This window comes from Zootoca vivipara, chromosome 17 (assembly GCF_963506605.1).
Source record: "Zootoca vivipara chromosome 17, rZooViv1.1, whole genome shotgun sequence".
NCBI lineage: Eukaryota > Metazoa > Chordata > Lepidosauria > Squamata > Lacertidae > Zootoca > Zootoca vivipara.
The window spans coordinates 4,239,836-4,257,137 of NC_083292.1; the positions used below are offsets into that span (position 1 = coordinate 4,239,836).

Below are 17,302 nucleotides of genomic sequence, written 5' to 3' on the forward strand. Positions count from 1 at the left end.
CCTGCTGCCATTGGCTGCATACTATCACAACAGAACATTCCAACCAACTGAATATGGGCGTTTAACAGAAAACAACACCAATGCGGGGGAACTGGCCAGGCCACAGGGGTTTGCGAGGGGGACAGGGTGGGGCCAATCACAGGGATGAGCCAGGGGGTGAGGGCAGGATAGGTCATGGGTTGGGACAGGGTGTGGCCAGTCACAGGGATGACCTGGGGGTGGGGGGGAGGGGGCAGAATAGGGCATAGGTCGGGACAGAGTTGAGGGAGTCACAGGGATGAGCCGGGGGGGAAGGGAACAGAATAGGTCATGGGTCGGGACAGGGTGGGGGGAGTCACAGGGATGAGCCACAGCAATGTGTGGCCGGGACAGCTAGTGCACATATATTTTCCAAACTGAGCAATGCCACAATAAAAATCAGACAACATTTAATTGCCTGTAAGGAGTATATTAAAAGGAGAGCAGCTCTAGCAGATGAGTGTTACCGGCAAATGGAGCTGGTAGAATCATTGGGCTTCATTAGGATTTTCTGCAGGAAGATCGTATTTGACTCTTTTCCCCCTGTAGATTTATCTTCAGTGGGATGACTTGGCAGATTCCTCTGGGTATTTAGCTGAGTTGATCAATGTTTATTATGCTGTTAACAAGCTTAATTGGTTGGACCAGAAGTTTGGTGAAAACATATTCTAGATCTAGTGAGCCTTTCCACCATAATTTGATGACAAACACATACACCCCAAATTTGTGTTTGTGTGTGTATAATCAAAGATTTTAAAACAGCTAAACCGTTTCCTGGTTTTGAAGCTGCAGTGATGGTAAAACATTGAGCAGATTAATAGTTGTCTGTTATGTAGATGTTAACAGCAAAGCAGCTCTGCTTTGGGGTGGGGGTGGCGCCATACTCATTCTTTTGTGTTTGAATAATTAGGATTTTATTCTTTTCAAGAAATTGGTGTAATTTTGATTATTTCATACGGTATGTTCCAAGATATGAGAGTCCAGATTCAGTCCTGGATTATATGATGGCAATAAGGTATTTCTGAGCATGTGTAGGGTTCTGCCCTTTACCACTAAGTAACTCATCCGGCCTTCAGACATTGAGGATAAGATGCTATCAAAGTGGTTATGGTAGGCTTCAAATTCTGAATAAGAGAATTTGCAAAACTGTAAACGTTTTGTGGATTGCACTATTTTTGTAAAATGATGGGTTTCAATAAGCCTTGTTTTTCTCTGTAAAAAGACTAAGGCCAGCAATAATAATAATAATAATAATAATAATAATAATAATAATAATAATATGCCTGAAATATGTGCCGTGTCATAAATAGCAGTCCTCAAGAGTTTACACTGCTGTGTGCATATGTGAGTGTGTTTTAGAATTCATTTTGTACCCCTTGAAGCATTACCCCCACCCTTCCTCATTTCTCCAGTCCTTGTATTTGACTAAAGAAGTTAAAATATATTGATGAGGGTTCTTGATTCTACAACCTGAGCAAAAAAATGGCAACATGACACCTCAAATATGCTGCCTAAAGGGCAACTGATCTGTTACGCTGAGAGAGACAAAGCTCAAGGGTGTGATGTTGGTAGGTTTTCTTCACTGCAGCTAAAATAAAAACGGATGTTTTTTGCAGGGGTGGAAGAGAGAAAGAAGCCCAGACATTCAGGAAACTTAATGGAGAGTCAAGAGATGGGTAATGGTCAGAGCAGCCTCCCCCAGCCTGGTACTCTCTCCAGGTGTTTTGCACTACAACCCTTATCAGCCTGAGCCAGCGCAGCTAATCAGGGATGGTGGGAGACATGGGCCAAAACATCTGGAGGGCACCAGCCAGGCAGGGGAAGGCTGGGATATAGTGCCAGGCAAATTCAGTCTAATCTCACAGGGGGGTTGTGAGGATAAAATTGGAAGGAGAGGATCATGTGTACCTTTGAATTCTGTGAAGGTAGGGTCAGATGCATATGTAATAAAAATATAACCCCTAGGTGATGCGGCCAACATCACACAGGGTGGGATCCTTCTGCTTACTAGCTGATAAGCAAGAAGAGTCCAATGTAGAAAAGCTGCCTGCAAAGCAGTCTCACACCCCACAGGACTGATCTCTCTGCTCGAAAGCTGTTCCGTGAAGACATTAGTCCTGGGGGGTATCAGGCGGGTGTCAGGAGTATGGGCAGGAGTCAGGCTCTGGGGCCTGTAGTGCTTTGCAGGACTGGGGCCTGCCTCAGCTTGTGCTGGAGAAGCAAGGAGTGGTCACTCAGGTGAGGCCACTTGATACCTCACTGCACCTGGTGGCAGGAGCTGGGAGGGATAAAAGCTCAGCATTTCCCTTCAGCTCTTTGCCACAGCAACGCTAACCCTGCCTGGTTGCCCCTGACCTCTTGCTCCTTGAACCCTTGCTGACGCCTTGCTCCTTGACTCCCAGACCTTCGCCTCTGCCTTGCTCCTTGACCCTGCGACTGCCTGCTGCTGGACCCTCAGCCCTGCACCTGTTCCTGCTTCTACATCACCATCTTGCCTCTGGTCCTGACATCCCCAGTCAGGGCTTCAACCGCCCGCCGACCGGACCGTGACAGTGGGAAGGTGAACCACGGCGCTGATCCTACCTTCACCTTGGAAGAGGCAGTGACCCCGCCTTTCTGCTTAGTTTTTCCACACTGCCTCTCTGTCCTGCCTGATGCCCTGATTGCCACAAGTTGCTCTGGCTCATTCAACCTGACTTGCAGTGACCTGTATCTGTGCATGCGCAAATCGCCTGAGACCTATTCGACTCAGGCCTTGGTCAAATCTGGTCCACAGCCCTAGTGTGTGCTAGTTAATTGATTGCTTAAATTTGCATATGGGTGAAAACAACCAGTCTGAAGTGAGAATCTTGCTCCTCCCCACTCCATTTTTGGATGATCTGTGCAGGTGGCATCTTAGAAGAGGCATTTGTTCCTAAGTGTGAGAGAAAAGAGGAAAGATCTGCTCTTTATTATTTATACCCCGCCCATCTGGCCGAGTTCCCCCAGCCACTCTGGGCTGCTTCCAACAAAATATCAAAATCCAGAAATCCATCAGACATTAAAAGCTTCCCTGAACAGGGCTGCCTTGAGATGCCTTCTAAAGGTCTGGTAGTTGTTGTTCTCTTTGACCTCTGGTGGGAGGGCATTCCACAGGGTGGGTGCCACTACCGAGAAGGCCCTCTGCGTCGTTCCCTGTAACTTGGCTTCTCGTAGCGAGGGAACCACCAGAAGACCCTCGGCGCTGGACCTCAGTGTCCGGGCAGAACGATGGGGGAGGAGATGCTCCTTCAGGTATACTGGACCGAGGCCATCCTTATTGATAAGGAGTTTGTCAACTAGAAAACTGGACAGTTTCATCTGTAATGTGAAGCTGCAAGGAGAGTGATTTGTGCATTTGGGTCATTCTCTTTTCATTGGAACAGCAACAGGCAGCAACATCTCTGTGGCCTGACTCACCCTAGAACATTTTTTAATTTATTGAATTCATTTGTAATTCACCTTTTCTCCAAGAAGTCTGGGTTGTGTGTGTCTAGAGCAGGCATCCCCAAACTTCGGCCTTCCAGATGTTTTGGACTACAATTCCCATCTCCCCTGACTACTGGTCTTGTTAGCTAGGGATCATGGAAGTTGTAGGCCAAAACATCTGGAGGGCCGCAGTTTGGGGGTGCCTGGTCTAGAGCAGTGGTTCTCAAAGAGTGTGGTGCGCCACACTGGTGTGGCAGGAGAGGGTGGCAAGTGTGGTGGGAATATTCAAGCACAATCAAAGAAACATTGAAACATTGCAATACAGTATAGTATAGCATAGCATAGCATTTTTTTTAAAAAAAAAGCAGAATATGGATAGATATCTTTTTCAAAATGAGAGCAAAAGCATCAAGTGGTGCTGAGGACACTCCTAGTTGTGATCCATAATTGCTCTCTGCATATGTGCCCAGAAACAGAGACCTGGAGAATAACTGGCTATTCTTCTAGAGTTCTCCATGACATATTGTTGTGAACAGGGATTTTCAACTCTGACAAATATGAAAGAACAGAAAAGAAAGAGGCTTCTTGGTGTTGATGAGGGGATGAGAGTTTCTTTATATCAAATTAGACCGTGTGTGTGTGTGTGTGTGTGTGTGTGTGTGTGTGTGTGCATGTATGAGAGAGAGATTACCCGGCAAAAACAAGTTCATACCTTTCATTATGTTTGTATACATAAAGTACATAGGTAAGAGGCTTGTTTATAATTGTATTTGGGGAATGATTCATGTTCTAATATAGCTACATTTTTCTATACTTTCTAGATGCCCCATGATCATATTATAAAGTTGATGTGTTCCACGTTATAAATCAAGTGCTTTTTGTTTTCCAGAGTATTTCTTATCAATAAAAAAATCGGTGCGGTGTGAGCTAATAGATTGGGCTGTGAAATGGTGCCTGGGCTAAGTCACCCAGAGATCCTGGATCTCCCCAGTCCTAGTCCAGCCCCCTAACCCAGAGATGGGGAGCCTATAGCCTTCCAGATGTTGTTGAACAACAACTTCCATCATACCTGATCATTGGCCACACTGGCTGGGACTGATGGGAGTTGGAGTCTAACAACATTCAGAGGGGCATCCTTGTTATGACCACTACAGCAGCATATCCCAGAATCCGGTGTGATGACACATATGGAGAGATTCTTCAGCACACTGGTCTTAAGTAGGAAGGAGTCCTTGAAGGTAGGATACTTGAGCGGGAAAGAATACTGCATCCATGTGTGCATTTTACCAGCAGGGGACACTGTTACATGCAGAAAATCCTCTGCCCACCCCCCTTTAGCACAACTGTGCTAAAATGTTGTGATTTAGGTGGGAGGAGGGTGTGTAGTGGCTGTTGTTTTGGAGACAAAAATGTCTAATTCAAAAGAGCTTAAGGAGGTTTTTTTGTGGGGTGAGTAGCATATTTTTTTGCAGGCCTTTAAAAAGGATGTTTAAAAAGGATGCAGCAAACACCAGGTGTATTATTGTTAGTATTATTGTTAGCCTCTTGGGCTTGCCAATCAGAAGGTCAGCGGTTCGAATCCATGCAACGGGGTGAGCTCCTGTTACTCTGTCTCGGCTTCTGATAATCTAGCAGTTTGAAACCACACTAGTGCAAGTAGATAAATAGGTACCACTGTGGCAGGAAGGTAAACGGCATTTCCATGCGCTCTGGCTTCTGTCATGGTGTCCCATTGCGCCAGAAGTGGTTTAGTCCTGCTGGCCACATGACCCGGAAAGCTGTCTATGGACAAACACTGGCTCCCTCAGCCTGAAAGTGAAATGAGTGCCGCAACCCCATAGTCAGGTTTGACTGGACTTAACCATCTAGGGGTCCTTTACCTTTACCTTACCTTAGCATGTATGTGGGTTTAGAGGAGGAGGGAGTGTAAAAGAGGGAGCCCCAATAAGCATGAATGAAAGAGAGAGGTGCAGTCTGACATTTCTGCTCTTATGATGCAGACTATACTTCTTTGTAGTCTTTTGGCCCCCTCCATACATAAAATCACATAATCCTTAAAAACACATAACCAATGACTAAAGAACAGCTGCCAATAGCTGCTGAAGAATATGTTGTTGTTTAGTCATTTAGTCGTGTCCGACTCTTCGTGACCCCATGGACCAGAGCACGCCAAGCACTCCTGTCTTCCACTGCCTCCCACAGTTTGGTCAAACTCATGTTGGTGGCTTCGAGAACACTGTCCAACCATCTCGTCCTCTGTCGTCCCCTTCTCCTTGTGCCCTCCATCTTTCCCAACATCAGGGTCTTTTCCAGGGAGTCTTAAGAATATACCGTACGTCTTAACCAGCTACCTAAAACTACAAAGAGATGGGGCCAGAGGCATGCCAGAGAAAAGGACCTTTCCTGCCCTCACCCCCTACTGTATATACTTTGTATACTTCTAAATACTTTGTTAAAACCACTTAGAAGCCTATTTGGGCATTCAGCAGCATGCAAATAAATATATACAGTAACTTAAATGCCTCTACCAGCTGAGGAGAACCTTTCATTAATCTGACAGAAGCATCCTGCTGTTTGTCCGCAAAAGCCCCTGCTGCCTTTTCAAAAATTGCCTTTTTCTGCAGCAGATTAGCACAGCTGCTCCCCCAAGAGTTATTCCAGCTGCCCACCGCCTCTCTCTTCTGTGCTCCTTCCTTCCATGCTGGAGTGTGGTTTCTAGTCTCTCTTATGCTAGTGATGAGGAGCCTGTGGCGGCCTTCCAGCAGGGCCAATGGGAGTTGTGAGTCCCAACAAGATCTGGAGGACCACTGGTTCCCTGTCGCTGTTGTATCGAAGGGGGACCCGTTTCAGGACAGGTGTTGCCACATTTTCCAGCAAAACGGCTCTCCATCTTGTTTAGTTTTTTAAATCTGCTCAGGAAGGAACCAACCCACTTTCCCGGTTCTATCTCCATGGCAACAGTCAGGAGGCCTGGAAGGGGAAAAGGTCTGTTATCCTGAGTTCTCCTCTCTTCAGTGTTCAAAAGTTTTAGGGTTTCTTGTAAGTAGATGGAAATGGCAGGACTTGGTCGCCAGGCAGGCATTTCAGCACATTTTGGCATTAAAAGTCTACCCAACTAGCACCCCCTGAAAGATAAGGGGAGCATCAGGTAACCTGGGTGAAGTGTTTGTTTCCGTTTAAAAAATTGAAAATGTTGACACCTAGCATTGATAAGAGAAGTTATTCACACCTGGTCTTTTACTGGCAGGTCCGGAGCAATGGCAGGGCCAGTGAGGGGTGGTCCCCTCCCCTGTTGATTTTCGCAATAGGTGGGAGCCTTGTCAAATCTCACCTGGCCAGAGTTGCTGCTTGCTTCTCTTCCACCGCTGGGGAAACGGCACCTGTGCCAGCCAAACTTAACAGAGCAGGATATTTTAGTGGGGTGGTGATGATTGGGATATTGAGTTATGCGGATATCTGCAATCCTTTTGAAAAAATGCTTATACAGTATGACTTTAAAAACCATAACTACCCCAGAGAGGAACTGTACCATTCCACATGTACTACTACTACTGATGATGATGATAATAATAATAATAATAAATAATAATAATAATAATAATAAAATTTTATTTATACCCTGCCCTTCCCAGTCAAAACCGGGCTCAGTGCGGCTGCCACAATAAAATTACAATAAGACATAAAAGAAAAAAAACTAATTAATTAAATACAGGTTAAGATACAATTTAAGATTTTCATTTTTTAAAATGCAGCCTCATTTTAAAATAGCCCAAATCAAAACCACAGGGAGGAAAACATAGGGGTCAGACTGGGTCCAGCCCAAAGGCCAGGCAGAACAGCTCCGTCTTGCAGGCCCTGCGGAAAGATGTCAAATCCCTCAGGGCCCTGGTTATTTTTATTGTGGACTGGAATGCTTTATCTGCTACAGAATTAATTGTTATTGGCAATAAAGGGGATGTTTATGATCTTTAATCCTTTTTTAAAATCTGTGCCCCTTCACTTATTACCGTAACATAGCCTGCTAACCATGAATTTATGCATCCCTGAAGAATTGTGAGGCAGCTGTACTAGGACAGGATAGTGAATCATGGGGAATGGGACGCAGGGGGTATTATTTTTGTGATTTGAAAACATTTACCTTGGTGTTTAAAAAACAACAACAACATTTAGCTTGGTAAGTCTCTGTTAGATGAAGAAGCACATAAACTACTTTCGGAAAAGCAACAAATTTTTATTTTACCTTTGAAAATGTCAGATAATGCTAAATAATAATAATAATAATAATAATAATAATAATAATAATAATAATAAGTAATATTAATAAATAATATAACTGCAAGTACTTGGCAATCATTTTTATGTAATTTTACACACACTTCACTTACCAAGCAAAACTAAATTATATTAATTTAACCAAAATATATTTCAAATTCCCAAGTCATGTAAAAACTTTTTAGAACCCCTCATTTTTGGAATTTGAAAGTTGAAAAATTCAGCATATCTTACTGTAACAGAACCTCTGCACACAGCCTGATCCCAAAGCATAACCTCTACTTCAGAGGATTGCAGAGATTGGTTTTCTGAGCCTCCCTTTTCTGGGAAGCCACTTTACTCTACCAGCAACTTGTGGAAAATGTGGACCTCCATCTGCTGTGTGTGTTGTGAGAAGAAACACAAAGCTCTTTTTCTTTTCTTTTTTCTTTTTAAATTCATCTTTATTCATTTTATACACATGAAAAAACAATACATTAACAAAATACAAAAAAGGGAAAAAAGAAAAAAACACAGGAAAAGAAAAAGACAAAAAAGAGGAATATATATATATATCTAATAATCTTGTAAAATCTTCATAACATTATAGACTTCCCCGGTTCCCCCCTCATTGACTCCCTATTTCAATTAATCATAAAGCAGTTTTCACATTAATTAAAATTTATTCTCTAATTATCACCATTCAATTTTATCTATAACCTCAATTTTTAAAAAAATATCCTTATATTCTATAAAACACGAAGCTCTTTTTCAGCCATGGAGTGGAATCCAAAGCATGTTTACTCAGATACAACTCATGTTGAGTCGATAAACTCACAGCGCAGTCCTAACCATGTCTCCTTAGAAATAAGGCCTATTGAACTCAAATAGGTTGTAGACATTTCCTAATCCACCACATTGCCATAAAGCAGTATCTTCTTCCCACAGTGGCTGGAGAGGGTGATACAGCCCGAAATCCCCCTGTGCCACCTTCCATTGTGCCTGCATGTTGTTTTCTCTCTTTCAGAAAGGGCTGGTCAAACATGTTTGCTTTGACCCTCGACTAGGAGGCTTTCTGTTCTTCCTTCCCCTTCCCAGCGGTCTCCAGCTGTTTCTCTGCCTCTACCTCACGCCAGGACCATCCGAATGATGCACGCCTGGAAAGCAGTGGTCGGCACTCTGGCCTTCACAGGCCTGGATGTGACGGTGACCACCTTGCTGTACAAACACAGCCGCAGTGGTGGCAGCCTCCTTCAGGATCTGAAGCACTTCAACATATTCAACTCCATGCTGGACATCTGGGGGGCCTGCCTGTACCGGAGTTGTGTGCTTTTGGGTGCTGCCATTGGGGTCGCGAGAAACACCAACTATGGTCCCAAGCGCTTGAAAGGATCCCGGATCTTTATCACACTTGTCTGCCTTGCGGTGGGGATTTACACCCTGGTCAAGCTGCTGCTCTACTCGGAGGTGAGGAAGACCATCAAAGACCCCTGGTTTTGGGGTTTGTTTGCCTGGACATACTTATCCCTTGCAGCCACCTTCTCCTTGTGGCAGATGCTTTCTTTGGTGAGACCTGCCAGGGAGACTCTGGGAGTAAATTCTGAATCTAGGACTGAAGCAGAAGAAATTGGGGATCCAAGTTTGCCTGGTGCCCAGGAAAAGAAAGAGGAGGCATCAGCAGCCACCATTTGTAAGCTGTTGTCTTACACCAAACCAGATGTTCACTTCCTTATAGTGGCCTTTTTCTTCCTCTTAGTGGCTGCTTTAGGTGAGTACATCCCTTGGTGAGACTATAGAAAGCTGTCTTATACGGAGTTGGATCATTGGCCCATCTACTTCATTGTTCAGGACACAGGTGGCGCTGTGGTTAAACCACATAGCCTAGGGCTCGCCAATCAGCAGGTCGGCGGTTCGAATCCCTGCGACAGGGTGAGCTCCCGTTGTTCAGTCCCAGCTCCTGCCAACCTAGCAGTTCAAAAGCACGTAGTGCCAGTAGAAAAATAGGTACCGCTTCGGCGGGAAGGTAAACGGTGTTTCCGTGCGCTGCTCTGGTTCGCCAGAAGCAGCTTAGTCATGCTGGGCACATGACCCGGAAGCTGTATGCCGGCTCCCTTGGCCAGTAAAGCGAGATGAGCGCCACGACCCCAGAGTCGTCCGCGACTGGACCTAATGGTCAAGGGTCCCTTTACCTTTACTTCATTGTTGTCTACACCATTGTTGTCTACATTGTTGTCTACATTCAGACTTCCACTTGTCCTGCCATTTTCCCCTCAGGAAACCCAATTTTACCGCTGAATTGTAGCAAATGCCAATTGGGTTTTCCATGGATTGAGGTTTACTCCGATTCAACCCGTTTGCTAAAGGGTGGGTTTTCCCAGGGAAAGTGGCGAAGCAAACAGAAGACTGCTTGTGCCCTTGCTTAGCAAGCGCAGGACAAGCGGAAAACCTCTCAGCCCCTTGCTTTCTAGGCATGGGACGAGCAGAAGTATGGATGAGCTCCAGGGGTGGGGAGCCTGAGGGCCGCATTCCCTCAGGGACAGACTTACAGAGGCAATGGACAGACTGCTAACTTTGTACAGTTGGCTATAGTTCAGCCACGTAAAAGTGAGAGATTCTGGTCCATACATTTTTCCAGTCCAGCAAGCAAGAGGCACTTTTGCAGTTCAAGAATAAATCCCAGCCAGGGAAAACAACCAGAGGAGGGAGTGTGGCCTGGGAGGAGTCCAAGGGCCAAATAGGGAGGTCTGGACTGGCAAAGGTTCTCCAGTGTTACTGACAGGGGACATGGCCATCTCTGCCTAGAGGTGCCAGGGATGCCAAGTGGTTTCTCTATCACTGAGTTATGGCCCTTCCCCTAATAATACTTTCCAGTTGTATATCCACTGCAGGCAGGTGGCTTCTTACTGTGTTTATATCCTCCTCCTCCAACGAGCTCAAGATACCGTGTGAAGCTGTTCCTGTTTTATCCTCCTAAGCCACACTGTGAGGATGAGGTTGGGCTGAGAGATTGTGACAGGCAGGCCCATGGGCACCCAGTGAGCTTCATGTCTTAGTTGAGGTCTGAACGCTTCTCTACCAGGTCCCCTGTCCAATGCTCTTGGCCAGGCATCCCCAAACTGCGGCCCTCCAGATGTTTTTGCCTACAGCTCCCATGATCCCTAGCAAACAGGACCAGTGGTCAGGGATGATGGGAACTGTAGTCCAAAACATCTGGAGGGCCGAAGTTTGGGGGTGCCTGCTCTTGGCCACAACATCACCCTGGCAGGTGCAAGTAAATGTCAGGGTTGTGGCAGCTCAGACCCAAAGCCCTTAGGGCTTTGCCCATCCTGTGTCCCTCTTGCAGGCCACATCCCTCACTGGCCTCATGATTGCATCCTCAAGTGTCGCTCTGTGTGGCTAGAAGGTGCCCTTGAACCACAATAATGCAATTTGCTTGCCTGGACAGTGGTTTGTGTGAACGTAAATCTCTGCTTTTTGTACAGTTGGAATTTTATATTTATAGTCTAAGGGTTTAATCATTATGTGTATACTGTTTAATTGCGAGCAAGACCCCTAAGCTGTTTACAAAGTAAACTTACAAAATAATCAGTACAAATAAAAGGGTGGGCTTCAACTGAATCCTGTTAGCGGAAGCACTGCTTCCACCTCTCCTCCCCCAGCACACCCTCTGTGCCCCCAAATTTGACTTTGGGGGGTTGGGAGAACCCCAACAAAAGCATGCAGGAGGAGGAGAGGGGGGGGGTTGCTCCGTCTTGCAAAGCGAAATGCTTGCCCTGATGGAATCACCTTAGCAAAACACTGAATTCCTCCCCAAGTTAAAACATTTTTTAAAAATATTAGCCTGCTATACAGAGGTAAGATTCAAATGTGCCACCCTTCCCACTTTTACCTTTGGTCGGACGCATCACAAGAATGCAGCCCCTCAAACGTTGCCTCTGTTTTAATGTGGCCCTTGGGCCCCTGCTGCTCTTCCTTTTCAGGGCTTGGGAAAGACAGCAAGGGGCCAAATGTGTTTGAAGATAACAACAGGGATTCTTGTCTTTAAATCCTTCTTGGGTTTTTGCCTTTAATCTGCCTTGTCATCCCCTCCAACAGGAGAGACATTCCTTCCATACTACACTGGCCGGGCCATTGATGGAATAGTTATCCAGAAGAGTATGGAGCAGTTCTCCACAGCGGTGGTCATCATGGCCCTTCTGGCCATAGGAAGGTAGCCTTACTTGAGTAGTTGGACCAAACTGGCATAACTGATCCACAGGCGGGCTGGGAAATCTTGCCATGTTTCAATGCTGCATAATGTGACGTAGTGGGGTTATCTTCCATATAGTTGGGGCCTGAGTATAGGAATCCATTCCCTGCTTCTTCTTCATCTTTTTAACTTGCAGAGAGGATCCTATTCCATTTAGTCCCATAATTCTTCTTCTTAAAAAGGAAATTCCTTTCTTAGCTGTGGTAACCATTTTGGTGCCCTGCAGATATTGTTGGGCTGCAACTTCCACCAACCCCAGTGGCAATGGCCAGTGGCCAAGGATGATGGAGGAAGTGACCCAATGGCACGTTGAGAGCATTGACTACGTTTGGTGTAGAGACTGAGGCACCCTGGGAAAGATGTTCACATAAGCCAGCAGCTCAGAAGACACTGATTTGCGTACCTTTAAAAATAAGGGTCCATATTCCACTTCCCTTTTCATTTTAACTCCTCTCACACACTCTGGATAGGAATCGCATGTTGCATGCATGTCTCTCAATGACTTTTTTTGCTGCCCATGGCTGCCATTTTGTGATCACACCCACAAAACATTTATCAATATATGAGTACCGGCACTTCATTTTTTAAAAAACCAAAATAATTCTACTGCACTGACCAGACTGGCTGGGGCTGAAGTCCAACAACATCTGTGAGCAAAATAAAAAAATTCCTTCAGTAGCACCTTAAAGCAGCGTTTCTCAACTGCTGTTCCGCGGCACACTAGTGTGCCGCGAGACGCTGGCTGACGTGCGGCGACGAGAAGGGCGATTTGCATTGTCACGTGCCTGGCGGCCGCCAATAACCAGCACTAACCCACCGGAAAGGAAGCCGGCCGGGTCACGACGCGGGGCGAGCGCAGCTCTCAACAGCCACCACCACGGGAGGGTGGTTAGACAAACTTAAAGAAGCTGGCTGGATGAGCTCAACCTGAAACTTGCTGAGCAAAGGATTGTGCTGGCAGAGAAATCAGCGGCTTGTGAAGCCTTATTACAGGAGATTGCAACCAACACAGCAATTGGCAAGTGTTTCTTACAGTCATAATTATATAGTCAATATAGGGCGGCACAGAGTTAAATTTTTTAACTTTTTTAATGGTGGTGTGCCTCGTGATTTTTTTCATGGAACAAGTGTGCCTTGGCCCAAAAAAGGTTGAGAAACACTGCCTTAAAGACCAACTAAGTTTTTATTTTGGTATGAGCTCATACCAAAATAAAAACTTAGTTGGTCTTTAAGGTGCTACTGAATGAATTTTTTTATTTTGCTTTGACTCAGACCAACATGGCTACCTACCGGTAACATCTGTAAGGACACAGCTGCCCTTCTCCTTCACAACTTGAAAGCTTTTATAACGAAACATCCACCATCTCTTGACCAAAATTTCATAGGGATTCCAGAAGGCAGAGGAAGCGGCTTCTAGGCCAGATCTAGACTGCTGGCTCACTCTAGATATTGAGCAAGTACAATGAAATGTTACTCTCGGGGTGGCCGTCAGAGTCTCTGAAGCACTTGGTGCTCCTGTGTCCCATGACAAGAGTGGCCAACGTGCCGCCCTCCAGATGTCGCTGGACCATGGCTGCCATCAGTCCCAGGTCAGGGTTGATGGGAATTGGAGCCAGCAACATCTGGAGGGCACCCACATTGGCTGGGCCTGTCCTCAGGTTCTGCCTTGGCTCCTTCCTCTTGCATGGTAGGACTGGGCTGAGGGTTCGTGTGTCGGTGTCTGTCTGTCCTATAACGTCTCTTATCTGCAATCAGTTCATTTGCCGCAGGTATCCGGGGCGGAGTCTTCACCCTCGTGTTTGCTAGGCTGAACATTCGGCTACGCAACAGTCTGTTCCGGTCGCTGGTCTCTCAGGAAATGAGTTTCTTTGATGAAAACCTTACCGGTGGGTTTCTTTTATCTGTGCTGTGAGATCTTTTCATGTCAGGAAATGGAGACATGTAGAATTACACAGCAGGGAATATCTCCAGTATAACTATTGGGGTGGGGGAGGCTTTAAACTGGGGGTCTGAAGGACGACCTCCCCCTGTGTCAGCTGTGAGGGAGATGGATGGAGGATTAAATCTGTAAATTTAAATTTAAACCTCCTGCCCCATGTATGTGGGAGAAATATGAGAGTAAACAGGCTATGGGAACCACTTGTGCACTTTTGCAGCTTATTGGAACTAGGAATTAGGCAATTACACATTTTATCCCTGTTTATTTGTAGTCTGCTGACCTCTCCTCTCCTTGTCCCCATTGCTGAGAATGAAAACACATATTTTAGTAAAAACAAAAAGGTTTACTTACATTTCAGTGCAGGCAGGAAATACACCACAGTAGTATGCAGGTTAAAACACTTCTTAGTTACAAAATACAAAATTACTTTTCTAAATGGAGTCTGGGTTCTGAGCAGAGCCAAGGCATGTATGTCTGCTCATATTGCTGGCTTGAAAGAAAGAGAGAGAGAGAGAGCGCACTCAGGCAAAAAAGACGTACGAAATATCTCCTTTGTTAGAAATTCCCACAAAAACATTAAGGAAGTGATCTCATACAGTCTTTTCTATATTGATTTAAGAACTCTATGACTGTCAGCCCCTCATGTGCCTGTCTGGTGGTAACAACAACAACAACAACAACAACAATTTATTATTTATACGCCGCCCGTCTGGCTGAGTTTCCCCAGCCACTCTGGGCGGCTTCCAACAGAACATTAAAATGCAATAATCTATTAAACATTGAAAGCTTCCCTAAACAGGGCTGCCTTCAGATGTCTTCTAAAAGTCTGGTAGTTGATTTTCTCTTTGACATCTGGTGGGAGGGTGTTCCACAGGGCATGTGCCACTACCGAGAAGGCCCTCTGTCTGGTTCCCTGTAGCTTGGCTTCTCGTAGTGAGATAATCATGCATTTGTGTTTTTTACTGGTAATCCCACAAGTTTGTGGGCATTATGCTCAGATGATCAAGCCTCCACTCCATATGGCCTCACTGGAGAGATTTTGACTGTGATAGCTGTGACTTAAAGGGAAGCAAGGCCTTTGTTTTGGAGTGACCAGAAACAAACACCTTCTCACTTCACTCTGAAACTATTTTAAGGCAGCAGCGCAAAACAGCATGGCCAGTGGTTAGGGATTATGGGAAATGTAGTTCAGCAACACCTGGAGGGCCACAAGCTCCACACCTTTCCCCTTTTACTTCAGCAGGCACTGGTTGAATTTAATAGGCTTTGGCATCTTTTAAAAATCATTCTTTTCTCTTTTGTACTGCAATTGTTTTTAAGTATTTTCCCCCCACACACACTTTGAACACCGGAAAAAAACAAATTATAAGTGTTTTATATAATCCACAAGGAAACAGCAATATTGATTGCTTATCAGTGCCACTTAATTGTGTCCAGAACAGACATTTAGTACTTGCAGCAACTCATTATTCCCATTTTACAGCCATCATTTTATCTGTACACCTCCTTTCCGTAGTTCAAACCATGCTCAGATTTACAACATGAAGGAAATGACATATTTGCAAACATCAAAAGTACCGGTAGTCATAATAAATGAATTAAAAAGCACACAAGCAAACTGAACAATTTTCACAGGAATCATTATAATAAGATCTAAAATAAAGATACAAAAATTAGAATCATAGAGTTGGAAGAGACCACAAGGGCCATCTAGTCCAACCCCCTGCCAAGCAGGAAACACCATCAAAGCATTCTTGGCATATGCCTGTCAAGCCTCTGCTTAAAGACCTCCAAAGAAGGAGACTCCAACACACTCCTTGGTAGCAATTAATTAATATTATTAATAACAACAACAACAAGACCTCCTATAAAATACCCCCAGCCCAAGAGTCTGTTTGGTGGCTCTGAGAATAGCAGCTACTTCCTGTTGATGTGAGGTTCCACAAATCTATACAATACCAGTGCAAAATTTTTGTTTCCCTCTCATCCTTGCAGAACTGTGGCTTAAGGAAGCTTCTCAGGCTGTTGAATAGAATTATAGAGTTGGAAGAGACCCTGAGGGTCATCTAGGCCAACAACCTGCAGTGCAGGAATCCTGCCCACAGCAGTCCCTAGGTGGCCTCAAACCACCAACCTTCTGGTTAACAGCCAGGCACACTGACTCATTGCATCACTGTTTCTCAATCAACCCCCTAGAGGAGGACCAGGGAACCTCAGCCCCTCTTGGAATCCACCCCCCCCCCAAGGCTACTCCCCTCCCAGACCCCCGCTTTGTAATCTGAGTGTTTTTGCCTGGCTGGGATCTAACATTGAACTCTGAAAATGCTCCTTGCTTGCCTGCATGAAATTAATGTGTGCATGCATAAAAACTAGCCTGCCATAAAGGTAAAGTTTACATTCAGGGGGGGGGGGGGACTTCCTTTTTTAGAGCTCCAGGAACAAGAAAAAAGGGAGGGTATCTATTTTTATGTACACATGTGTTCCTAGCTCTCCTACTCTATGGTAGTCCACAGCGTAAATAGAGCAGCTGGCCTCACTCTAAAAGTTAAGAAGATGCAAGGGAACTGAGGCTGATAGGAATGTGCTCAAAGACCCGTTGCTCAAGTGCTCAAGAATTTGAAATGCGTATTAATTTGAATGTTTTTCCAAAGAACCATAAGCCCCGCCCCCTCGCTGCGTTGAGAAGCTCATGATCTAAATCGAGGTGGTCCAACACGAGGCCTGACCCTGAGGCCTTTTCAGAAATCCTTGGCAACATTTGATGTCCACACACACCCTTGCACTGCCTTTCCAAAACCAGATAAGGCACTACTAGGCTTCTGGAAGGAGGCGCGAGGGCTCTGACAGGTCCTAGAGTTCTCTTTCCTCCTTCCCAAAGCCTATTTAGTGTTTTCCCAGCTTTGGGAAGGAGAGCTCCCAGACCCTGCCAGAGCTCGGTGCCTCCTTTCCCAAGCCTGCACCTTGCTTAGCCAGCTTAGGAAGGCAATGTGAGGGCTGGTGGGGATGTCAAATTTTGGGCTCGCTCACCCCTCCCAGTGCATAGGCAAGGCAGTGTGTGGCCCACGGATTCCGAGTCGAAGTATTCTTGCGGCCTACTTGGTATCAGAAGTTGAACCGCCCTGAACTAGGCGATGACGGTGTGAGAGAACAATGAAGAGAAGGAAGGAGCGGGATACGCATTGCTAATGGCACTGGCATGTGGAAATGCAGGTACACATGGCTAGGTTCCACTCTGGCTGAGGGTGGGGCCCAAGGGCTTCACGGCAGAACTGAGCTTCAAGTAGGATTTGATGGATGAAAGAAACATGACGCAACATGTAGGGATTGGGGAGAGGGCAGGTGGTAACAAGCGGGGTGAGCAGAGCCACTTAAGGAAGCCTGGAGAGCCCACTATGTAT

General features: G+C 45.6%; 1 protein-coding gene across 2 annotated transcripts in view; it reads left to right on the forward strand.

Moving 5' to 3' along the window:
• Positions 1–17,302, forward strand: part of ABCB9 (ATP binding cassette subfamily B member 9) — a 41,884-nt gene that overhangs the window by 2,590 nt on the left and 21,992 nt on the right. The window contains exons 2-4 of one of the 2 annotated variants that reach the window (XM_035099079.2): positions 8,744–9,484; positions 11,812–11,926; positions 13,721–13,851. In XM_035099079.2, coding sequence (XP_034954970.1) covers positions 8,863–9,484; positions 11,812–11,926; positions 13,721–13,851 — 868 coding nt within the window. In that variant the 5' untranslated portion in view covers positions 8,744–8,862. Of the gene's footprint in view, positions 1–7,845; positions 9,485–11,811; positions 11,927–13,720; positions 13,852–17,302 lie in introns of those variants that run through there. The other variant, XM_060269354.1, reaches the window with a different exon arrangement.